The 26,749-nt window shown below is 35.5% G+C and overlaps 1 protein-coding gene and 1 pseudogene across 5 annotated transcripts in view; one reads left to right on the forward strand and one right to left on the reverse strand.

Moving 5' to 3' along the window:
• Positions 1-26,749, reverse strand: part of RAB3GAP1 (RAB3 GTPase activating protein catalytic subunit 1) — a 112,663-nt gene that overhangs the window by 37,341 nt on the left and 48,573 nt on the right. For all 5 annotated transcript variants that reach the window (XM_019454592.2, XM_019454583.2, XM_019454600.2 and 2 more), the window contains 9 exons: positions 23,705-23,824; positions 22,080-22,245; positions 17,419-17,518; positions 14,271-14,352; positions 7,861-7,929; positions 6,263-6,336; positions 3,518-3,610; positions 2,876-3,045; positions 998-1,087 (listed from right to left, as the gene is read on the reverse strand). In XM_019454592.2, coding sequence (XP_019310137.1) covers positions 998-1,087; positions 2,876-3,045; positions 3,518-3,610; positions 6,263-6,336; positions 7,861-7,929; positions 14,271-14,352; positions 17,419-17,518; positions 22,080-22,245; positions 23,705-23,824 — 964 coding nt within the window. The remainder of the gene's footprint in view (positions 1-997; positions 1,088-2,875; positions 3,046-3,517; positions 3,611-6,262; positions 6,337-7,860; positions 7,930-14,270; positions 14,353-17,418; positions 17,519-22,079; positions 22,246-23,704; positions 23,825-26,749) is intronic.
• LOC109270201 (40S ribosomal protein S27-like) lies at positions 13,147-13,394 on the forward strand (annotated as a pseudogene).

The following is a 26,749-nucleotide window of genomic DNA, read 5'->3' on the forward strand; positions in this document are numbered from 1 at the left end:
TAGTCCCATGTTTTTAAGATTTCTTCAAGGACCAAAAAAATGAGGCTGTAGTTCAGTGAAGCTAAAGTCAGAACTTTCCATTTCTTCTGTGGCATCTTCAAGATGTAATCCAAACATGTTGCTTTAAAAATCTTTTAATTATAAATGAATATAAACTTATTAATAAAACCAAACACACAAAATCAGAACTAAAAATAAAAAGCCGGTTTTTCCTCATTTCATGAAATCTAGTTCCCAAGAGTAACTACTGAAAATAGTTTATCTCTACACCTGTCCCTTAAACATCTCATTACTCAATTTATCTAAGACTTGGATAAGAAACACATGAAAATTTTACTTCATTTTATACAGTTTATTTCATTAGTTCTCCACTGTCTAGTTTTGAAAGAGAAGAAACTGTTGCAAAACATCAAATTGTTAAGTTTACAAAAAGTCTACAATGAAAGAAATCCTACAATCATGCACAATATATTTATTTTTTTCACTGTTTCCAGAAAAGCTCTTACTACCCAAAATACATATCAATGGCCAATGTAATAGGTCATAATCTGAGTGGAGGCCATGATGTCTACTCAAATTTTCCTAACGTGATTTTTAAAATACAAAGATCCAGGGCACCTGAATGGCTCAGTCTGTTAAGCATCCAACTCTTGATTTCAGCTCAGGTCATGATCTCATGGTTTGTGAGATACAGACCCACATCAGGCTCTGTGCTAACAACATGGAGCCTACTTGGGATAGTCTCTCTCTCTCTCTCCCTCTCTCTCTCTCTCTGAGCCTTCCTGCTTGCTCACTCTGTCTCTTAAGTAAATAAACTTTTTTTAAAAAAGGTTAAAAAAATAAAATAAAATAAAATAAAATAAAATAAAATAAAATAAAATAAAATAAAATAAATAATAAAATAAAATGATCCTTATGCCACCAAACTGGCAATAAAGCAACCTCTAGAAATTCAATACATTTTAAATATTTTAATATTAAACTCCAACCAACTTACATATTCTTCACTCTCTGATAGAGGATTATTATTATCTACTGCAGAACTTCCATCTAATGGTTTCTCAGAAGCAGCATCAGGGAATAAGAACTTAGAAGGAAAAAAAAACACATTTCAACCAAATTTACTACTTTGTTTATATTCATAACTCATATAAACACTATTTTATTTTTTAATGGTTTTGCTGTTAAAAATGGAAATGTTCTCACTGTACTGGCCAGTGGTTCTACACTGTATCAAATATTTTTTGTTTTTCTTTGAAAATACAGTTTCAGCAATTAGCCAATTTTGGAAATCAGAGATTTTCCTCCAACGTAACCACCTGGATTTGTAAACTAAACAATGCAAAACCAAAATTTCTTCATTATGATCCAAGATCATTAAATCTCCTTAAAAGTATTAAAGACAAAACATAAGAGAAAAATTTTAAACATCCATATATTCATGAGGTTCCATGAAGTTGTATCATCCACGAGTTTTCATACATGAAATATTAAGAGTATGATATTTAACACCATAACTTTACAAAATACCCCTTGAAAGTGGGAAGCTGCCTAAACCTGTAATGACCAGTTTATCTTTTCAATGTGGTTTATGTGTGTGTAGGAATAGTAAAAAAAGCAAAAAACAAAAAACAAAACAAAACAAAAAAACAGTGCATATGACAGCCAAGCTAAATAACTAGAATAAAATCTCTAAGGATATATTCTTAAGAAGGGCCTTCTGTGCAAAAATTTATTTTCAGTCCTTTTACTTTTACTTTTCAGTCTTTTTTACACTGTTCCTCCCAAGTGTTTTGTGGTACTGCTGACTTATGATTCCTTTTACTATGCACATGTTGCCACACATTACAGAACATGCCAAGACATTTTTTTTTTTTAATTTAGAGGAACTACTATGTACCAACTCTCACTACCAAGTACATTTGCAAACAATATCCTACTAATACCATTGTGTGTTACCGCCCACTTCCTACAGATATACAAACTGAAAATGTGGTTAAGAGGCTCATTCAGATTAATGGCAAAGATGAGATCAACATCAAGTTTGCAAGTCCTGTATTCTCTTCTTTCCACTACTCAAAGGTTGTTTCCAAGATGGTCTTAATGCAAAAATAGCCAGAAGTATTATTATAACTACAATTATAGTAAGAACAGCTATCATTTATCAGAGGCCTATTATATGCCAGGCGCGTAACAGAAGGTCCTTTAATCCTCCCAGCAAACTCACAGGGTTTTATTACCCTCATTTATAGATGACGAAACTGAAATTAAATAACTTCTTCAAAATTATATAGTAAGTCAGGATTAAACCCTGGTGGGCCCAGGCTGGGCCTGTTCCACCACTCTATACCTAACAGACACCTAAGCTCCTTCTAGTACTTACTAAAAAGTTTCTCTAGACTTTTGTTAAAGGAAGTTTTCAAAAATACAACTCTGATGTTGACCTTCTGCTTAAAATAGTATGAAACTGCAATATAAAGCCCAGTGTTTCAGTATGGCGGGTTACCTGCTATCTCTCCAGCCCTTGTCCCTGAAAAGCACCCTACAATACATCAAACTGTTCAATATGCTTTCTCACATCTCTGCTGTTTCTCTCTTTCTACAGCCTTCTCTTCAGGATGCAACTCAAATGCCCCTCTTTATGATGCCTTCCCTGATTCCAACTGCCCAGGTAGAGAAATATACATCCTCTACTGTGTTCTCACAGCCATTATGCCAGGCTTCTCCCGTGCAACAGTGGGAATTCACTGTATTTGGAGACTTTGTTTTACTCATTTTATATTCCCAATCCTGTGCTTGCCACATAGAAGGAACTGAACAGATAATGAAGAAATGAATATGCACACAGACATACAAAGATACTACATTTAGTTACCAAGAGAATAGTATTGAGGACATCATTATTCAGTGGTGACTCTTCTACACCTCTATGTTTTCGTATTTTCTTCTTTGCAGTATGTACCATATTTGAAACTGATAATTTATGAATTGGAACCGGTGCTGGCTCTGTCAACTTTGACAAAGCATGAGTTATATCAGCAATTTCTATAAAAAGAATGGAAACAAATACACATTATATCACCAACCTTAGCAAGTAAAAGCGATGAGCAAACAGTTGATTGTATAAAATATTTTAGTCACTCTTTTCACTGGTGTTATATCATCTCAGAATTCTAAAATTTTAATACACATATTCAGCTTTATATGCATCCATGATTGACAATGGTATAACACAAATCATTCTCCCCAGAAGTTCAAAAATAAACCTTTAAAAACCCTGCTTTACAAAATATCTTACATTTTTGGTAGAAAGAACTTATTAAAAGTGCTTAATGTTTTAAGCTCAGGGTATAACCTGGAGAGAAACGGTAGCAGTCTAGTCCATCAAAACTTCCTTTTCCAACTTCATTCAAATGTGAAAATAGATGAAAAGTTGCCGGAAAAATGTGCCAAGGAAAAAGGGTTAGACATTTGAAAGTAACTTAAAAAAAAAAGAAAAGAAAAGAAAGTAGGTCACCTCTCCCTTCTTCCTCAAATGTGGATCGTCCAAGAATCTCATCAGTTGACTCCTTTCGACGGCAAATTTTAAAAAATTCAGTGACAAAATCACCTACGCAGAAAAAAATGTTACTCATCTTTGACTTAACTAAAAGAAATCAGTTCTACAAATTAAAGTATGTCTTTTCACAAAAGCTAGAACTAATATGTGGTAGAAAAATAAACCAGTTTTTCCACCCAAGACAAAAATTAATCCTATGTCAAAGGTAGCCTTGTTCTTCCTTTCTCTCCATGTCCTAGGATATAAAAAATGTTTTTCCTCAGAATTCTTTCTAGAATGAAAGGAAAAGTAACTGCACCTAAAAATATTACGTACTTACTATGTACCTGAATAAGATAAATAATATCTGTTCTGAGTTGTAGAAGTAACAAGAATATTACTATATGCACATAATGTCACCCTAACTGCCACCCTTCTAGACTTCTGAGTCCATTAAAAAATTAAAATAAAAAGAAATTCTAAAGATATGTTTCTAGAAGATTAAGAAATTAGATAGTGTAAAATTATTTTACCTTCAGCTGTATATCAATGGTAGACTTTATGTCATTATTATAAAGGGGAAAAGATTTGATATTTTCTAAAGAGCTGCAGTAAGATGTTTGTACAAAAAATTAGTGTTTAACCAGAACCATCAGTACTAAAACTCCTACACAATAAAAGATAACAAGGACATCTATGTTTTAGAATTCGCCAACTAGTTCTAAGTAAATCTAGAACACTTTCTGGACTTCTTCAGAAAAGTAAGATAATCCTATAATTCAATTATATAAACTACAAGATTCTAGTCAATTATATATGACTATAGAGTCCTATAATCTAGTCATATAAATGTATAAAATCAAAGAGGTTGGGTGGGATCATGGAACAATAACTTAAAATGAGAATACATTTTTTAAAATCTTTTAATGTTTTTTATTCATTTTTGAGAAAAAGAGAGAGCATGAGCAGGGGAGGGGCAGAGAGAGAAAGACACAGAATCCAAAGCAGGCTCCAGGCTCTGAGCTGTCAGCACAGAGACAGGGCTGGAACCCAGGAACTGTGAGATCATGACCTGAGCGTAAGTCAGATGCTTAACCGATTAAGCCAACCAGGCACCCCTTAAAATGAGAATACTTAAATTCTAAGGTCCTCTTGCAATTATCAGAAGTCAGTGGACGAGGAACAATAAGAAACTAGGAAACAATTTAGTAAATAAATTTAACAATTTAATAATTCAATGAATAAGCAAGAGAAACTATTGAGCATTTACTATATGATAAGCACTGTATTAAATGTGATACACAAACACACTTGTGCCCAGTCATATTTGATCCTCTCAAGACCTCTATGTATATACTGTGGTTATCTCTATTTTACTGAGAAGAAATTAATGAAACTTGCTCAAACTGACAGACCTAAGACTTAAAATAAGGTCTATCCAATTCTAAAACTCTTAATATCAACCCTCTACCATCTTCCTAATACCCCAAGACAGATTCACCAATGGAAGGAATTTTACCTTATACATCTTTGTATTCACCATTCTATAATTAGCAAAACATGTCAAATGCTACTTAGCATTTAATGAAGAGCATATGATTAATTTTTTAAAAATCTTTATTTTTGAGAGAGAGAGAAAGACACTGTGATCTTTATGTTTGAGAGAGAAAGAGTGAGTGGTGGAGGAACAGAGAAAGAGGCAGACCCAGAATCTAAAGTAGGCTCCAGGCTCCAAGCTGTCAGCATAGAGCCCAATACAGGGCTCGAACTCACGAACCATGAGATCATGACCTGAGCCAAAGCTGGAAGCTTAACCAACTGAGCCACCCAGTCACCTCTAGCATATGATTAATTTTAAAGAACCCAAAAAAATGATGCTTTAGAGAAATGCATCATTACTGTCATCAGTAAATATTTAGTAACTCCATTTGTTGAATGGTAATATATCAGGTTATACAGAGTGAACTGGCTTGGATGAACATGGGAATGGAGAAAATATTTTCATGTGTACTAAATATGAGAAAAAAATGCAAAGACACACTGAGGAGAGATGGGTTCAAAAGACTTCATCAAAGAGATACACCTACCAAAATAATAAGAGAATGATAATGCCAGATATGGGATACAATAATATTATTTCAATGGCAAATCAACATTTTTCAAAGTATTTCTAGTATTTCACTTGATTTTCAAATAAGCCTATGAGACGTACAGTATTATTTACACCTCTTTTCCTCTATCAGAAAACAAGTTTGCAGATGTGGTCCAACTCTATGGAGGGGCTCTAATTAGACTGTCAAATCAGTATTCCTTCCATCATATACCATAGGTCCAGAGGATGACAAAACACAGAAAGTGCTGCACTAACAAGAATGGAAGATGCAAACTGCCACAAGAGGAAAAAAAGGGAGTGCCATAAAAGCATTAGAAGAATAAAAGATCACGAGAAAACATCCACGCATTCTGAGGTATAAACTGGTTAAAGCTAAAAGATGAGAAAGAAATCCTGCTAGTGCTATTTAAGAGTAACTAGGGTGTGTTACTGTTGGCAAAGATTTCTTTTACAGTGATGTTACCCGAGATCACACACAAAAAAACCCCAATATACCCTTTTGATAGGTGAAATAAAGTATAAAGAATACATTCAGTCTTCCTAATCCAGAAGACAGGCAGAATGGTGGGGAAAGAACATAATTTCAAGAAAGTAACAGAAGTATGTCTTACCTAGCAAACACTGAGGATTATCAGCTTTTCGAACTCTAACAGACCAATGGGGAGCCTGAATAGGATCCAAATCACTAAATGCAAAACAATAAACGGAAGATCCTAATTATGACAATCTGCAACTCATCAATTTATCAAAATGCAGTCTAATTAATTATATAAAACGACAAGCAATCCATTTTGCCTCCCTTAAACTTCTGTTACTCGGATGCATAAAGTCATTTGGATAAGTTTTAAAAAATATATAATCTTAAGAAGTCAAAGTTTATAGACAAAAAAGTACAAAAGGAAAAACCACAATCAAAACAGAATAATCAAAGCACACATATGAAAATTATTCTGAACAGGCAATATACACTGATATTCTAATAAAACAATTAATTTTAGGAATACTAAAAAAGAAACAAGAAACAAGCAAGTATGCACAATCACCTTCATCACTTTATAACAATATTAAAAACAAAGACCACAAAAATTTGCACAAGATCAAAAGTGCCCTATTTTCTCAACTAAATAGATTACTGTGCGTACACTTAATGGAATACTATGCAGCAATTTTAAAAATAACAACACAGACCTATATTTACAGGCATAAGAATGTAAAGTAATACACTAAATAAAGCAAATATGTAAACTTAAACTTTAAAAAGATATACTCCCACACAACTACAGAATCATTCTGCTGTACATGTGAAATAGAATGTTACATATCAATTATAACTCAATTTTTAAAAAAAGGATGCACCCCAAAATGCTAACTATTTTTTAAGTAATAGGTTTCTATGTAGTCCTTATTTTCTTCTCTATACCCATCTAACTTATCTAATTAAGAAAGCTCATGTAATTTTTTTAATATTAACAAACACAATACATTTATTTCAATTACAACAAAAAAAGTGTCCTACTTCTCACTGTTTGCATCATGCATGAGAAAGTACTAAAATGGTGTTCCTCTTTCTCCACATTCTTCCTAGATAATACCTGCTATAATTTTTTAGTTGTTTCCATCACACAAGAGTACATGACTGACATGTTTTGTTACCTATGACATTTAATGATCAAGCATTACTCCTGCACATTCTGATGACCATTATTTCTTAAAGTATTTCAGGAAAAGCTTCTAACCAGCTAAAAAAATTCAAAAGAATTATGCACTGAATCCCTGCTTAGAGAATCTGCTTAGAGACATCCTTGCTAAAACAAAGTAAGACTAAGACTGTTTGGGCGGAGGGGGAGTTAAATAGGCAGTGGGAATTAAGAAGTATACTTGTGATGAGCATAGGTCATGTATGGAAGTGTTGAATTACTATATTTAAACTTGAAACTAATATATATGTTAACTGGAATTAAAATAAAAACTTTAAAAAAAAAGATTCTTCATTATCCCTAAGCTAAAGATCACATCCCCAAAGTCAGCAGCTTAAGACACATCTCTAATACATATTTAATCAGTCTAAAAAGCAATCTTTAAAGTAGAAAAATCAACTAACCTTATCAGAAGCTGATATAAAGAAAAAGGAAAGTTGCTAACCACCTGGCAGTTAATTTATTCTACTGAATAAATATAATACTCAATATAATAACTCTTAAATACTTACGAATAAACATCATTATCCACAATGATACCTTCAGTCAGGTGAGGCCATGTAGTTGCTAAATGGAGTTCACTAAAATAAAACATAAAATATAACCAAAAGCTTTGATATTGTATGTATATTCTCTGACTCAGCAATTCTATTTCTAGAAATGTATCCTAAGTAAATAAACAGAAATGCACATATAATTAGGTTAAAAGTGGTGCTACTTACACTACCGTAAAACAGGAGACAACTAGTTTAGTTAGCACACCCATATGAAGTTACTATCTTACAGATATTAAAAACACATGCTAGGGGCACCTGGGTGGGTTCAGTTGGTTAAGTGTCCAACTTCAGCTCTGGTCATGATCTCACAGTTTGTGAATTCCAGCCCTGCGTTGGGCTCTGTGCTGACAGCTCAGAGCCTGAAGCCTGCTTGCGATCTGTGTCTTCCTCTATCTACTCTTCCCCCCACTCATGCTGTGTCTCTCTCAAAAATAAATAAACATTAAAATAACTTTTTAAAAAAAGAACATGCTAGGGGTGCCTAGGTGGTTCAGTCAGTTAAGCATCCAACTCTTGATCTTGGCTCAGGTTGTGATCTCACAGTTGGTGGGTTCAAGTACAGTACCACTATGGGCTCTGCGCTAACGGTGTGGAGTCAGTTGGGACTCTCTCTCTCTCTCTCTCTCTCTCTCAAAACAAATTAAAAAAAAAATACAGAAAACTATAGTTTTCAGAAACTATAGAAAGCTTATGAAAGAAATCAAAGACACAAAAAAATGGAAAAATATTCCACACTCCTGGATAGGAAGAACAAATGTTGTTAAAATGTCAATCCTACCCAAAGCAACCTACATATTCAATGCAATACCTATCAAAATACCAGCATTCTTCACAGAGCTAGAACAAACAATCCTAAAATTTTATGGAACCAGAAAAGACCCCAAATAGCCAAACAATCTTGAAAAAGAAAACCAAAACAGGAGGCATCACAATCCCAGACTTCAAGCTGTAATACAAAGCTGTAATCATCAAGATTGTGCCAAGTATGGTACTGGCACAAAAACAAACACTCAGATCAATGGAACAGAATAGAGAAACCGGAAATGGACCCACAAATGTATGGCCAACTAATCTTTGACAAAGCAGGAAAAAATATCCAATGGAATAAAGACAGTCTCTTCAGCAAGCGGTGTTGGAAAACTGGACAGTGACATGCAGAAGAATGAACCTGGACCACTCTCTTAAACCATACACAAAAATAAACTCAAAATGGATGAAAGACCTAAATGTAAGACAGGAAGCCATCAAAATCCTCGAGGAGAAAGCAGGCAAAAACCTCTTTGATCTTGGCCACAGCAATTTCTTACTCAACACGCCTCTGGAGGCAAGGGAAACAAAAGCAAAACTGAACTATGAGACCTCATCAAAATAAAAAGCTTCTGCACAGCAAAGCAAACAATCAGCAAAACTAAAAGGCAACCGATGGAATGGGAGAAAATATTTGCAAATGACATATCAGATAAAGGGTCAGTATCCAAAAGCTATAAAGAACTCATCACACTCAACACCCAAAAAACAAATAATCCAGTGAAGAAATGGGCAAAAGACACGAATAGACATTTCTCCAAAGACATCCAGATGGCCAACTGACACATGAAAAAATGCTCAACATCACTCATCATCAGGGAAATACAAATCAAAACCACAATGAGATACCACCTCACACCTGTCAGAATGGCTTACATTAACAACTCAGGCAACAACAGATGTTGGCGAGGATGTGGAGACAGAGGATCTCTTTTGCATTGTTGGTGGGAATGCAAACTGGTGCAGCCACTCTGGAAAACAGTATGGAGGTTCCTCAAAAAATTAAAAATAGAACTACCCCATGACCCAGCAATTGCACTACTAGGTATTTATCCAAGGGATACAGGTATAGTGTTTCCAAGGGGCACATGCACCTCAATGTTTATAGCAGCTCTATCAACAATAGACAAAGTATGGAAAGAGCCCAAATGTCCACTGATGGATGAATGGATAAAGAAGATGTGGTGTGTGTGTGTATATATATACACACACACACACACACACACACACAGACACACACACACACACAATGGAGTATTTCTCGGCAATCAAAAAGAATGAAATACTGCCATTTGCAACTACGTGGATGGAACTAGAGGGTATTTATGCTAAGCAAAATTAGTCAGAGAAAGACAAATATCATATGACTTCACTCATATGAGGACTTGAAGACATAACAGATGAACGCAAGTAAAGGGAAGCAAAAATAATATAAAAACAGGGAGGGGGACAAAACATAAGAGACTCTTAAATATGGAGAACAGACGGTTACTGGAAGGGTTGTTGGAGGGGGGATGGGCTAAATGGGTAAGGGGCATTAAGGAATCTACCCCTGAAATCATTGTTGCACTATATGCTAACTTAGATGTAAACTATAAATAAATAAATACATACATAAATAAGTAAAACCACATGCTATATATAGTAGCCAAAAATATAAATAACCCAAATATCTATCAGCTGATCAATGGATAAAAAATGCATTATCACCCATACAATGACATATTATACACCAATAAAAAGCAATGAAATACTGACTCATGTTATAATATGGATGAACCTCAAAAACATATTGCTCAGTGAAAGAAGTCAGACACTTAAGGCCACATCTGCATAACACAATTTATATGCAATGTCCAGAAGAGGCAAGGTAGACTGTATCTGCCTAGAGCTGGAGGGTCTGGGAGATTGAGAGGATCAAAGTTAAGAGGTGAAGGGTCTCTTTTTGGGGGTGATAAAAGTATTGTGGAATTAGAAAGAGATGATTACACAAATCTGTAAACACTACAAACCACACAACTGTACACTTTATATGGTGAATTTTATGATACATGAATTGTAACTCAATTTTGAAAAAATCATTTTATAGATCAAAGGTTAACAAACTTTTTCTACAAAGGACCAAAGGGCAAATATTGTAGGCTTTTGGAACCATGCAGTCTCTGTTATATTCTTGTTTTTTCTTTAAAAACACTAAAAAATTTAAAAACTATTCTTAGTTCATTGGCTATACAAAAACAGGCTAATGGTCAGATTTGATCCACAGGTCACAGTTTGCTGACCTCTTCATATATATAAATATTAAGTTTCAAAAAGTTTTCACATAAAATTATAAAGAATACAAGCCACAAAAAATATAAAGGATGACATATATTTATAAAATATACAAACATACTATGCAAAAAGAGAGTTATCGTAGCAGGCCTAATACTTAGAAAAGGAGAACCTGCAAAGTTCTCCCTTGGCTTGACATTGGGAACTTGGATTTTGGGAGGGTTCCTACCATTCCTTGACAGGAGTGGCTCACTGTGTCTAAACTACTGGTGCAAAACTATGGTTTATGCTGAACACCTGCTTTCCTTCTGGTACATGGAGAAGGTGCCTGCGTGACCATCCCCACATAAACACACCATACACAGAGGGTCCAATCCGCTTCTCTGGTAGACAGCCTTTCACACACATTGTCACAATTCACTGCTAGGAGAATTAAGTGTCTTGTGTGACTACACTGGGAAAGGAAGCTTGTCCCTGGCTTGCTCTGGACCTCACCCTATGTGCCTTTTTCCTCTGCTGCTTTTTGTATTGTATCTTTTCAATGTAATACACCATAGCCATGAGCACAACTAAATGGTGTGAGTCCTCCAAGCAAATCAGTGAACCTGAGAGTGGTCTTGCAGAGACCAAGCTGTCATCAATGACCACCTATAAGTAGTGGGATTATGAATTTAGTGAGTATTTTAATTCCTGTCTAGATTCTGAACCCACTTCTTGGAGAGTCAAATTTGGAGAATAAAGAAGCCAAAAGAGTCAATTACTTTTATTTCTCTGATCTTTAGTGGTGCTCAACCGACTGGCAACTCCAGTCTGTACCCTATATTTTAGAATTCAATGTGATAACAGGGCCAGAATTCCACAACTATGTAATATAATCTCAGTTAATAACTGGACAACAAGCCACCCTTGGCTCGAGACTATTTTGAGCTGGGTCCTATAAGGGTCCTAATTAAACCTCTGTGTTATCAAATACTTCCTCAGTAAGTTGATTTTTTGCTTGAGTTAGTCAGAGTTGACTACTACAGTTTACAACCAAGAAACTTGACTGGTAAACACATGATTTTTGCCTTTTTTTTTTGTTTTTACATGTTTTCTAAATTTTCCTTACTGAGCATAAATTTATTACTTTCATAATAGAATAAAATTCTAAGGTTAAAAAAAATGACTAGACAGTGTATGATATTAGAGGATATGAATGGTAAGTTTAAAACTCTAAGCCCTGAAATAATTTTAGGCATTCACCTCAGATTCAGTTCCTAAGCTTTTATGACTAAGTCCTCTCCTTTCCTTCTAACTATAAAACAGTTTCTCTGACAGGGAGAGGACACTAAAAAAAAAGCCTCATTTCCTCTTCCACCTCTTCCACCATTCTTTGCAAAAGCATAGTGCCCACAGTATTTGCTAATCACCGTGTGATTTAAATGGCCTACCATATATACCACCTTACCCCCGAATTATTTTTGTATTCTTCTTCAATCACCTGTTTCTCTGATGGTTCCTCGTGATTTAAAATTAAGAAGAAATATTTAATAAATAATTCCTTCACATTTTCATGATCAAGTCAATTTTATTCTCTCTCCCTATAATTTTCTCTAGCAAAATCTAAATGAATGAACCTGTTGGAGGGCCACAAATATACCATTTCTCCCTTGCTCACTATGCCATGATGGCATAGTTTCCTAAGAAACTGGAGTTTCCTCCAGTAAACTGACTGAACTCTCCTGCATCAAGGCCCTTTACACAAGCTCTTCATTCTACCAGGAATGGTCATTCTCTCTCTGTGCCAGCTAAATCCTCCCTGAGATGCTTCCTTTGAGAACACTTTCCTGATGGCATCCCAATCCGAACTAGCTCATTTCACTATTCTTACATCTTGTCCCTTTCCTTCACTGCTTATAGTTGTACATTTATGTGATTATTTTGTCTATTTCCTCCAATCAGACTATAAATGCCAAGAAACCAAAAACTGTTTTATCTACTATATCTTCCTAATTCAGCATAGTGTCTGACACATGTAAGTATCAATTACAAAAGATACTTATTTTATCTTCTCTCTTGAGTGATTTTAAATTAAAAGTATTATCATTTCTACCTCTATGCAAGAGTACTAACAATGTATGTATGCGCCTGTGCGGATGTGACAATCTCCCCCGCAACAACATGCCCCTCACAAAGAATCTCCTCAATCCCTCCCTGCAAGAGGAAAAGAGGAAGCACAAGAAGAAGCGCCTGGTGCAAAGCTCCAATTCCTACTTCATGAACAAGAAGCACCCACAATGCTATAAAATCACCACCATCTGTAGCCACGCACAGTTTTGTGTGTTGGCCGCTCCACTGTCCTTTGCCAGCCTACAGGAGGAAAAGCAAGGCTTAGAGAAGCGTGCTCCTTCAGACTGAAGCAGCACTAAAACCACGCTAAATCATCATGAGGGGAAAACCATCCCAATAAACACATTTTGGATACAAAAAAAAAGTATGTATGTGTGCATATAGATTTTTTAACTAAGCATATAGTTTAACTAAATAAAACAGTTTCTAAATCAGCACTGTTTATATTCTCCAAATATTTTACTCTCAGTGATTAAATTTTCCAAGTCTTACATTTTCTTATATAAAATTTTCTTAAATTTCAGTGGCTCTTCTAGAAAAGCAGTTGGGTAACCTAGAGGTCACTTTGTAGCTCTTAGTTAGGGCTCAACTTGTACATCTGGAAAATGTGGTCAGGGAAAATGTAAACACTTGTTAATTCTCAGTGATGAATAGGTGAAAGTTTGTTATATATGATCTTCTCTGTGCTTTTCAATATATAAAATGTTTACCAAAAAGTAGGCCAAGAATCACTTCTATAAGGAATAATCAATAAATGGTATCATACACATTTTATGTAATATTTTAAAGCCTCTTTTAAGAAATTTTTTTATTTATTTATTTTGAGAGAGAGCAAGCAAGCAGGGGAGGGGCAGAGAAAGAGACAGAGAATCCCAAGCAGGCTCTGCGCTGTCAGCATAGGGCCTGACACAGGGCTCCAACTCACAAACCATGAGATCATGACCTGAGCTGAAATCAAGAATTGGACGCTTAACCAATTGAGCCACTCAGGCGCCCCAAGCCTCTTTTATTTCTTCAGTGACAGAGAAAAAAAGCAGATGGGCAGATTGTTAGATGTAGATCTGTTTCCGGTACTATACTCATTCCAAAAGGCTATGGTATTACAAAGCACAGTAAAATCAGTATTAATATAAACAGTAAATTCCTTAATTCAAATGATATATTGAAACTCCCACCTTATAGGATCTTCACAGGCACCAAATGGTAACTTGCCAAACTCCAGGCCTCCAACTTCTCCTCCTACAAGGGCATCTATATCTAAACAAAAGAAATAATATTCCATTATTCAGCAAGAAATGAAGAAATAAATATTTAATTAAGTTAGCTCTTTGGGAGATCATAGATTTAAATGTGCCTATGTCAATAGCATATATGTAGAGAGCAGCCTAGTTAAAGACTTCCCCCTAGAATGTTACAATAAAAGAACACCTTGGGGCGCCTGGGTGGCTCAGTCGGTTGGGCGTCCGACTTCGGCTCAGGTCATGATCTCGCGGTCTATGAGTTCAAGCCCCGCATCAGGCTCTGGGCTGACAGCTCAGAGCCTGGAGCCCGTTTCGGAATCTGTGTCTCCCTCTCTCTCTGACCCTCCCCTGCTCATGCTCTGTCTCTCTCTGTCTCAAAAATAAATAAATGTTAAAAAAAAAAAAATTAAAAAAAAAGAACACCTTTAATTCCTATTTATACAGTGTTTAATTCAAGCCATGCATTCTACATTTTATCCTTTTGAAATATTCCTTAAATATTGCTTGAGAGAACATTAATCTGTAATTTTTTTTGCATTTTCTAAAAATGTGATTAATATTATCTATAAAAAAGATTATCCAAGTATTTAAAAATTTAATTACCAACCTACATTCATCAGTTTTGCTGTCAATAATTTCTGTAGAGCAAATTAGTTATCATTAATAAATTTTTATTTCAGTTGATAGTACATGGAAATACTTGAAGTTTAGCAAAGAATTTCCTTTCTGTTATAAACAGTATCTGAGATGAGAGGAGAATTTAGAGGGTAAATCACTCCCCTTAGCTCCACCCCTTTTAAAGAGGTAATAAACACTTCTAAAAGACATCAAAAGGCTTTATTTCTCTTTGAAATAATTCAGATGGCTGCTTTTCATTATTCGTACTACACTGGAAATTCCTCAAATTAAATTCTATTGTTATGAATATTCCCCAGTTTTGCTAAAATCATGTTTGACGATTACCTGTCACCTAACTAAATTAATCATTAAATATGGCTCAATTACTTGATTCAGTAAATTTTCTCAAGTCAGTTTCATTCCATTTTTCCAACTAACAAATACTTATAATAAAGATTACAATGACTAGCTTTATTATAAGATGTGAATTTTTAAGAGCTTCACAATGTATAATAAGCATATTTTATAAATAAGCTAAAAATTTTGTACCATAACTGTACAATAGTCTTAATTCAATTAAACTCAGAAGCAACACTATGGAATGAAAGGATCATGGGATGTGGAGTTTGACCAATGTTTGAAAGCAAACTTTATCACTTGTGACCTTGGGCCAGTTGCCTATGTTCTCTAAGTTACATATGTTCTCCAAGAAAGATAATACCTGTCTCATAGATAAACGATAATTACATGAAATAACATATACAATGCCAAGCACAATGTCTGGTCCGTATTACATGTTCAAATTCTTTCCTTCCCTTAATATGAGAAAATGTTAAAAATTTATATGGCCTTCAATTCACTGAGGAGTAAGATAAATATATTGGTCCTCCCCATTAAAAAAAACTGGCAAGAGAGGCGCCTGGGTGGCTCAGTGGGTTAAGTGTCTGACTTCATCTCAGGTTATGATCTCACGGCTTGAAGGCTCACGAGTTTGAGCCCTGCGTCAGGCTAAGTTTTGACAGCTCAGAGCCTAGAGTTTGCTTTGGATTCTGTGTCTCCCTCTCTCTGCCCTTCCCCTGCTCACTCTCTGTCTCTCTCTCTCTCTCTCTCTCACTCAAATAAATAAACATTAAAAAAAATTTTTTTTAAACTGGCAAGTAAACATTAACAAAGTCCTTTTTGGCAACCAAAATTATAATGCTAACATTCTGGATCTTGGGCTTCCTCTTAGATCATCAACAGACTATACTATCTTGGGAAATATTTAAAATTGACTAATAATAGAGCAGACTTTGAAAAAAGGAAAAGGAAGGCAGGAATTGAAACTTTCACCTAGAAAGTGGCTACAAATTGCCTAGAGGGTATTGCTGTCTGGGAACGAAAATTACCAAAACAAACATTTGCGTCTTTCTTATAATTTACTCTCAGCTTAGCTTTTATTTCCCTTTGCTGCAGTTTAGATGCAGTTCTTTCATTGTCACATCAGAGTTTCAAATTATTATGCAGTACATAAATAAGGTACTAGCAGCATATATAACTACCAAAGTCTGAGGATATACTACATTAATTCTAACATCCCAAGACTACCAACTTTCCATCCTATAAATAACCAACTACTTGGAACAAAAATAATAAAGAAATACTGTTTTATTCTAATTTATTTTTCTCAGCAGGGGGGAGTAGACTAGAAAATGTTTTCAGGCTGCTAAAATACTTATAATTATTTATAAGTTTGTGTTAAATTTCTTATGAGAAATACTTGAATATAATTACACTTATATATGAGAGAAACACCCAGGAGCCAAATCCTCACTTAATTATTAAGGCTATATGTCCACCAGGGTGAACTTTTCTAGAACTTAGGTAATGTCTTGTTTATACCTGCAACCCAGACACAACCAGCTAATAATTAATGATTACTAAATGAATCAGTCTATTGGTATATACCACTTATGAATAAGAGGTAAACTGATTTTAATTACATCAAATGCAAGTTAAATATTCTAGAGCTCTTTGTAAGTATATGTGTATATACCCATTTTTTTTCTCTTTCCTGCTTTTCTTATTTAGCACTCTTCTTCAAACTCTATTTTCCATAAGGCTCTCAGCTTATGAGGGTGGCTTCCGTTATTATATTCTAAAAACAGACAGTTTAATCATTCACTACATACTAATTTGCAGCACATGATGTTCCACAGCAGGGGGATGCTTTATAAATAATATTAGCTTTCAAAGACAGATCGTCACATATAGAGTAATGCTGTCTCTAGAGCAAACTTCAGAGCTTTTTCTAAGAGAAACAAAATTATAAAGGTAATTAAATCAGCAATACTACATTTAGAATGAATTACAAATATTTCCAATTTAAAACACTTGAAACATACTATTAAATAAGTTTAATTTCTGAATATATTTTCTTTCCATTTATATTCAGTAAGTTAAATATAGCTCTAAATTATCTCACCTGGAGGTTGCTGAGGCCAAAAATACTGCTGCCAATCCTGAAGTACATAGGTAAAGCGAATAGCAATACTAACAGGAGGCAAAGGAGTTAAAGGACATCCCTAGAAAATAAATGCAAAGACAACATTGTGTAACTTTAAACAAAGTGTTTTAAAAACAATGCCAGAGAGTTGTTTGGGGTGCTTGGGTGGCTCAGTCAGTAGAGTCCAGCTCAGGTCAGGCTCAGGTCATGAACTCACAGTTCCTGAGATCTAACCCTAGCTGGGCCTGCTTGGGATTCTCTCTCCCCTTCTCTCTCTGCCCCTTTCCAGCTTGTGTGCAGATCTCTCTCAAAAGTAAATGAACTTAAATAAATAAATAACTACCTGGAAACAAAATAAATGCTCCTTCAAAATATTAACAATTTTAATTATACAAATATAATTTCTTATTCTGTTCAGCAATAATGAATGTGAAAAAAATGTTACCAATTTTTTTTAAATTAAGGTGAAACTATTACAAGTATAAGACCAGGATTGAGGAGATGATGCCTTCTCTTTCTTTTAAATGAAAATAAACCCAAATTAAAGCCAGTCTTGGAATATTTAACCATAATTTTAGACTAAGACAAATGGTCACTCATGCAAAATAGATTGTATTAATCAATCAGTTAATAGAAAGTTTAGATTCATGTTTACATTCACTAAAAATCATGAAAATTAGGGGCGCCTGGGTGGCTCAGTTGGTTAAGCATCTGACTTTGGCTCAGGTCATGACGTCACAGCTCATGGGTTTGAGCCTTGCACCGGACTCTGTGCTGACAGCTTAGAGCCTCGAACGTGCTTTGAACTTTTTGTCCCATCTCTCTCTATTCCCTGGCTCATACTGTCTCTCTCAAAAACAAATAAACATTAAAAAAAATTTTTTTTAATCATGAAAATTAATATCATCCAAACATCCTATAAGCTCTGCTTCCCTTAATAATGGTTAACCTACATTAATGTGGAATAGGATTCAAATATACATAGGAATCACCTAGGGAACATGTGAAAATATAGATTCAAGGCTATTCTACATATTTAACCAGGTACCAGGTGTTCCTGATACTGCTGATCAGGAAGAATAAGAGACATTTAGCTCAGCAACATCTATAAATGTCACTAGTAGCTTTAATGGAATACAAACTCAATCTAAAGTCACAATGTAAAGTGGCTGCCCAAAAAAGATAATTTAGTTTTGGGCTGCTGTGTCCTTGCCAAGCAAGGTAAGATTCTGGTTGTTTAGGAATAATAAACTTTTTAGTCAAGTCCAGATATTAACTGAGTGTTCACCTGTAATAAGGTACAAATGGTCTAGAAACCATAACAAAGTTGCCTTGACACATAACCTCTGCTCCAGTTACATAGCAACATAGATAAATACAGAAAGTGATAACCAGAAAGAAATAGCTAGGATCAAATATGACATAAATATCTTTGTGGGTCCTAGAAAGCTGCAGAAAATCCAAAGTTTCAAGGCATATGCCTGCTGAGTTCCAGGTGTGGAAGTAGGCAGTGACAGCCTAGGATTACAGACTGCATTAAGTGGAACCACAAGTTCAACTCAGTCCAGAGTGAGTGCACTGCAAGACTGTGCTTAAGGCAGACACTGTGGCAGAGCATACCTGCTTGGTACGGTAGTTTTGCTGAAAGTTATGGGCTGGGGAGAGTTACTATGGGGGGTTGGGGGGTGGGGTGGTCAGTGACCGCTCTCATAACCTGAGCAAGCAATCCAGTGATTCCAGGACCAGGTATGCAATACCCCTAATAACACCTCAGAGCAAGAGGCTCCAAACACCATTTCAAGACCCAATTCTGAAATTTTCTACATGTAGGGAGCAACCACAAAATTATAGAACCACAAGAGAGGATGGGAGAAAAAGTTAAAAATTTTAGATATAACATTCATTCTAAATGCACCTGCAAAGAAAATTTCCATAAAACATGAAGAAATGGGGGTGCCTGGGTGGCTCAGTATGTTGAGTGTCTGACTTCGGCTCAGGTCATGATCTCGTGGTCCGCGAGTTTGAGTCCTGCGTCAGGCTCTGAGCTGACAGCCCAGAGCCTGGTGCCTGCTTTGGATTCTGTGTCTCCCTCTCTCTCTGCCCCTCCCCTGCTCATTCTGTCTCTCTCTCGTGCTCTCAAAAATAAATACACGTTAAAATTTTTTTTTTTTAAAATGAAGAAATGTAGTTCTAAAAGAGACAAATATCCAAATGAACCATCAAGAGTATAAAACCATGAAATATAAAGAACATCAGAGGGTGCCTGGGTGGCTCAGTTGGCTAAGCATCCGAATTCGGCCCAGGTCATGATCTTGCGATGTGTGAGTTTGAGCCCTGCATCGGGCTCTATGCTGACAGCTCAGAGCCTGGAGCTTACTTCAGATCCTGTGTCTCCCTCTTTCTCTGCCCTCCCCCACTGACACTCTGTCTCTCTCTCCCTCTCTCAAAAATAAAAATTAAAAATTAATTTAAAAAAAAGAGAACATCTGAAAGAAGGAAGAATGTCTAAATGAAAAAAAGACCATAGTGTAAGTTTTCAAATATTTAGAGGATTATGGCAGAATTCAAATTTAAATTTTAGGTACTCCAAAAGGCAAAACTGCCCCTCCGGCTCTGCTTACCTGAAGGAAGTCTTTTCTAATAAATCAGAACTATGTTAAAATGAAATAAATTTTCAGGGTAGGGTGAGTGCCCTGAAGCATTCGAAGCAGATGTTAAAGAGTAATTTTTATAAAAACAGCTTTAGAGTTACTACAGAAGAATCACATATTGGGTAGCTTTAACTATGTAAAACATCTAAACTACCCAAAACAGTTCTCAACTATTTTAAGTTCTACTCCTATCAAATCAATTTTGATGGGCCCCTGGCTGGTTCAGTTGGTAGAGAATGCAACTCATGATCTCAGGTTCATGAGTTGAAGCCCCACATTATGCATGGAGCCTACTTTTAAAAAAATTAATTTTGAGAGACGTTTCATATGTAGACGAGTGAGTTTTGTGGAAGTTGTCAGATGATGTGATGAGCTGATTAAGAAAACTGGCAATTTTAATATGGACTATGTATTTTCTAATATATAGTCCATATTAAAACTGTCCCAATAATATTCTTTTTGGCTATTTTGTTTTGGACAAGGATCCAGTCAAGGATTATGCATTGCATTTAGCTCTTAGGTCGTTTTAGTCTCCCTTAATTTAAACAGCTGCCACGTGGTGCCTGGGTGGCCCAGTTGGTTAAGCATTTGACTGGCTACGGTCATAATCTTGCAGTTCGTGGGTTCGAGCCCTGTGTTGGGCTCCAAGCTGACAGCTCAGAGCATAGAGCCTGCTTCAGATTCTGTGTCTCCCTCTCTCTACCCCCTCCCTTGCTCGCACTCTCTCTTGCTGTCAAAAATAAATATTAAAAAAAAATTTTTTTTAAACAGCTCCCAATCTTTGTTTTGGCAGTCATGATACTGACTTTTTTTTAAGAGTCTAGGCCAGTAATTTTGCAAAATATGGCTAATTTTGGAAACATGAGATTGCTCCCAGATGTTATGACTTATGTTAGACATTTTAGGCAGGAATGCAACAGAGGTGATAATATATCCTATTCAAGGTATCATACCAAGAGATGCCTGATATCAATTTGTTAGTAAAGTATGATCACTTCAGTGAGATGGATGTAACTTAAGCACTTAAAGGGAATATTTCTCTAAGTAGATGACCCGATCCACCATTTCCTCATCTGGTTTTGCTCTTTAACAGCTCCTCAACTTAAGCCCCAATTTTCTTTCCCCAGAGTAACACAAGCAAGTCTTCCATATCTCTGTGATAGTGTTTTTATACAACACCAAGGATGTACTAAGTACTCCCATTTAGCCTTATTTCTCTGTCATAAAACATAAGCCAGATTAATTTTAAAAATCAAATAAAATGAACATTCAGGGGGTGGGGGGGGAAGGCAATTTAGAATCCAAAGTGTTGAGACCTCAAGGACCTCAAAGTTCCAAACACACTCATCTGAGGAGGTTGGCAACAGTTGACCCATGAACATAGGTTTGAACTGTGTAGGTCCACTTAAAGATGAGGTTTTTACAGTTTAGTACTATAAATGTATTTTCTCTTCCTTACAATTTTCTTAATAATAACATTTTTTTTCTCCAGCTTACTTTATTGTAAGAATATGATATACAATACATATCATACATAAAATATGTGTCAATCAAGTGTGTTATGTTACTGGTGAAGCTTCTAGTCAACAGCAGGCTGTTAGTAATTAAGTTTGGGAGAGTCAAAAGTTGTAAGTGGATTTTTGTGCACGTGGGAGGTGGGGTGTTAGGCCCCAACTCCCGCAATGTTCAAGGGTCAACAACTGTAGTACTATTAAAGGAGAAGGAGCAGAAAGCAATAACACAGTAAATAAATATTAACGACAACAAAATTACTTTGATTAACTGTTCTTTAGCATTAGTACACTAAAAATCTAATTGGATACTATTTCTTTAAACATACGTAATAATTTATGTAATCATTATATCTTTCTTCCAAGTAATTACATTGTTAGTATTATAGAAAAATGTTTCTACATACTCAATAAAATTACCAAACTGCTACTTTTATCTGGATCCCAGATAAGAATGATAATATCAATGCAAACTCACAATCTTTGATTTGAAGATATCTAGCAGGCCTGATAAATGAGTGTACTGATTTGGCACTTTCCGAAGATGAACCATTTCAAAATCAGTTCGGACACCATGACCCTGACATTCGCCCACATACATTCTTCGCCATTTGTGATGAATTTGCACAAAGAGTGGCACCTGGCTGTAGGACAAAATTCAATAGGAATAGACTTTAAGTTCATTAAACACTGAGTAATCCTAAATCTAAAAATTTCCCCATTATATTATTTTAATCTCAAATATTTAAAAACACTAAGCAAGAATCACTCATCATACTTACATTAACAGAGACACTATTAGTTCCTTTTCTCCTCATACTAAAAACTATTAGTTCCTTTTCTCCTTAAACTAATAAGCTAAAGAAACTATCATCTAGTGGCACTTTTGAGTCAGAAAATTGTTTTAAAATAGCTGAAAGTCAAAACAGGCAGAATGAAAATTTTCTTGAATAAAAGCGATCAATTGAGATATGGATATTGAAGGACTCCATAAAAATCTGCTTTTTGCTCCTTTTCCTGTTTCCATTCTTGCTAGGACCTGCGCCTCCACTTTACATGTGCTTCAGAATGCAAACAGTTTGTCCTCCTTGTAAGAGACAAGGAGTTAACGATTTCGATTTCGTTAGAACAGATATCATCTAAGGAAGGACTAGGTGAAAATGACCAGACAAAGCTATCATATGCATATTCCAGACCACCACCACTAGATATCTCCATGCCAACGACCCCTGGCTCCAAGGACTAACACCTGGGCCCTCCTCTTTGTTCTAACCAGTTCCTGGATGCCAGAGAGGACATGTATACCAGATCACAATCCTCGATAAAAATCCCCAGACCCCAAGCAAAGACAAACTCCCTCCTATCTTGAGTCTCCCAGACATTCTGTCTGTACTTTCACTCTCTCTATGCCTTTAATTCCACACACAGCCAAGGATCCTCTTGGTTGGTCCTGAGGGACCCTCCGTGGGGTCAGGCCTGTTGGTATCACTATCATATTAGCCTTTCAAAGGCAAAATAAAATATGATTCACAGGTATGAAAATATAAATTAAACCAACATTAGTAGCTGAAATATTTTTTACTTTATCATTTGAAAATAGAGCCAGTACTCATTATTCAGATTTGCATCTTTGCAAATAAGCCTATTCCCTAAAATTTATTTGTACCTCAAAATCAATACTCTTGGCACTTTCAGTCATTTGTAGACATGCACAGAGCAGCAAAAAATTTGAGTCACTTGACATGGACATTCTCAGCTGAGGCTAAACGAGGCAATGCTCTGTTTTCAAGTTTTAAAATTAGATTTTGTAACAAAAAAGTTTAAATAAACTAAACATTTGGAAGTAAAACACAAAAATAGTACAATTTACTTTTCATTTCAAATATTCATTGAATATTTCAGTAAATTTCCCTTTAGAAATGCACTCACTAACGGTTTTGAGTTTGTTCTTCCATAAGATATTCCAACACAATAACGAACAAGTAGGAACCCTAATGATCATTTTTTAAAAAAATCTAATACTTAGTAAACTTCTTCCTTCATAAATTATAATTAAAAATAGTCTTTAACTCATTGTCTATATATTTCAAAATGTCCACCTACCAGCCAGTGTTTCCCAAAGCAATAGACACAGAACTCAGAAGAAGATTGCACTTAGATTCACTGAGAACTGCATCATGGTTTGCAGCAGGGGCAATCACCACAAACTCCCGCAATCCATACCTTAAAAAAAAAAAAAAAAAAAAAAGAATCACTGCTATTAAACAAGGAAAACTTCAGAGTACAAACATTTGTTATTTAAAAACTTGAAAAAATTTCCCTGAAGGAAGTTTAGCAAGTCACATCTGAACTACAGGTGTTTCTCTCTCTCTTTTTTTAATGGCAACTGACAATAACATGAATTTCCTTCATTTAGCAAAACACTTCCATTATTCACCTATTTCCTCTTTATTCTTGACAAATTAAAAGCAGTTTGCAGAATTCATACACACACACAAAAAGAACATTAACAGTTTTGCCTTAAAATTTTCCAAGACTTAAAGCTTGTTTTAATTAGCTGATAACATTAAGTCCACTGGTGTGAAAAGATAAAGTTTGATAAATTCCCTAAATGGTAGGGAATCAGCCATCATGTAGTTGTGCTAAGTGTGAGGACATGGTTTATTCAAGTATCCTAATTAACGATTTCTTGTATTCTTTTACTCAGTAACACATATTAGATAGGCATCACGAAATATCAGAGAATCACTTACTCTTGCTACAATATCTTGCTATGAAAAATGAAAACTTCTCACTTAGTTGTCAAGTCCTTTATACAAATTTGTGGTCAAACTTTATAAAAATATAAGGTCAAGTTAGTGATTTTGCCCACTGAAAACTTCTGTTCTATTCACTCCTCAATGTATTTTTATTTAATGGCTTTTTTATGTTAATTTTTTTAAGTTTATTTATTTGAAAGACAGAGCGAGCAGGGGAGAGGCAGACAGAGAGAGGGAGAGCGAGAACCACAAGCTAGAACCCACAAACTATGCAATCATTACCTGAGCCCAAGTCAGACGCTTAACCAACTGAGCCACCCAGGCACCCGTTTAATGACTTTTTTTTAAATAAAGTAATTTATGAAAGGGATTACTCATTTGCCTAATTTATTTTAACTCTGGATATGTAGAGTTGTGAATGCTTATTTTTATGAACATTCTCAAGAAGTCCCCCAGTGATAAAGATTACAAAATAAAAATAGTCCAACCCATAATCTGTTTCTTGTTTGGATGACAAAAATTCATTTCATCTTTTCACCTTCCCTCCACCCTCCTACTCCTGAAATCAAAAGTAGATATGCAGAAGCAGCATTCAATACTGGAAAGAACCCAGAGCTGTGACGTCTAAGCTCTAAAGGTCTTTAAAAATATACTTTTCTCTTTTTTTTAATGTCCTTGTAAGAAAGAAAACAAAACAGGTGAGCATTTCCCCACATGCCATCACCCATACTGTGCACCCAGTCAACAGTTCTTACTTACTCTTTCAGAAATATTATGTCCATGTACTCACCCTACCCTCAAATGAGATTATACTAAATACAGTTTCTGTACCTCCTTTTCAAATGCTAATCCCCTACTGATCAAGTACTCTGTCTCCAGTTTTATGTGGTTGCAACAATATTACCACTCACTGTCTATGTCTACAATTGTAACTGTGGGCTAACCTCCCGTAAGTTGCTGGGTAAAAGAACATCTGTATCTTTAACACTGATAGCTGCTGCCTAACTATCTTCTCCCTCTCCACATACAAACTGTTCCATTGTACACTCCCAATAACAATAAATAAGCCAAACTGAACCGCTTCCTGTATATCTGCAATAAACTCACTTGTGTCCTCTATGACTTTGTTTACTCTAACTGGAATGTTTCCCCTCATTTTATCAGTATCTGACTGATACTTTTTTGAAGATTTACCTCAAATACCATCCTGTCATTCCATTAAATATGTTCTCTTCTCCGAATTCTAATATGTTTTAAAATTTACTAGCATTATCTTTGAAAGATGAATATATACCACTGATTTACTTTCCATACTAGACCTACTTGAAGCCTGAGATGATGTCTTCAAGTATGCAAACATTTAAATGGGGGTTTTAAAAAGTGAGCAAAACCAACAACAAAAAACAAGCAACCAGATTAAAAAGTGAACTAAGAACCTGAACAAACATTTCTCCAAAAAAGATATACAAATGGAATATAAGCACATGAAAAGCTGTGGGCAACGTGACTAATTATCAGGGGAATGTAAATCAAAACCACAATGAGATACGGCTTCACACCCACTAGGATGGCTCTTACAAGCAAAAAAAAAACAAAACAGATAACAAGTGTTATTAGCAAGGATATGGGGAATTGAGAACCACTGAGCATGATGGATGAGAATGTGAAATAGTACACCCACTATGGAAAACAGTACAGTGATTCATCAAAAATTTAAACATAGAGTGACCAGCAATTCCTCATATGGGTATACACCTAGAAAAATTAAAAGCACAGACCCAAAGAGATACTTAAACGTGCCACAGCAGCTTATGCATTAGCCAAAAGGTAGAAATAACCTGAAGGCCTGTCAGTAGATGTACAGATACACAAAATGTGATGTATGCACACACTGAAATATTACTCGGCATTAAAAGGAAAACAAATTCTGATACATGGTACAACACAGATGAACCCTGAAGACTTGATGCTAACTGAAATAAGCCAGTTACAAAAGGATGAATACAGTAAGACTATACTTATATGAGGTACAAAGAGCAGTCCAACTTACATAGAACATAGGATAGTGGTTACCAGGGCCCAGGGCCCAGTGGAATTGTCATTTAATGGTTACAGAATTTCAATCTGTGCTGACAGCTCAGAGCCTGGGCCTGCTTCAGATTCTGTGTTTCCCTCTCTCTCTGTCCCTCCACTGTTGGCACTCTCAGTCTCTCTCTCTCTCTCTCTCAAAAATAAATAAACATTAAAAAAAATAAAAATTAAGAAAAAGGGTGGGAGATGCCTGGGTGGCTCAGTTGCTTCTGAGCATCTGACTCTTGATTTCGGCTCAGGTCATGATCTCATGGTTAGTGAAATGGAGCCCCGTGTCAGGCTATGAAATGACAGCACG

The sequence above is a fragment of the Panthera pardus genome, unplaced genomic scaffold, assembly GCF_024362965.1.
Source record: "Panthera pardus isolate Hobbes unplaced genomic scaffold, ASM2436296v1 HiC_scaffold_10, whole genome shotgun sequence".
NCBI lineage: Eukaryota > Metazoa > Chordata > Mammalia > Carnivora > Felidae > Panthera > Panthera pardus.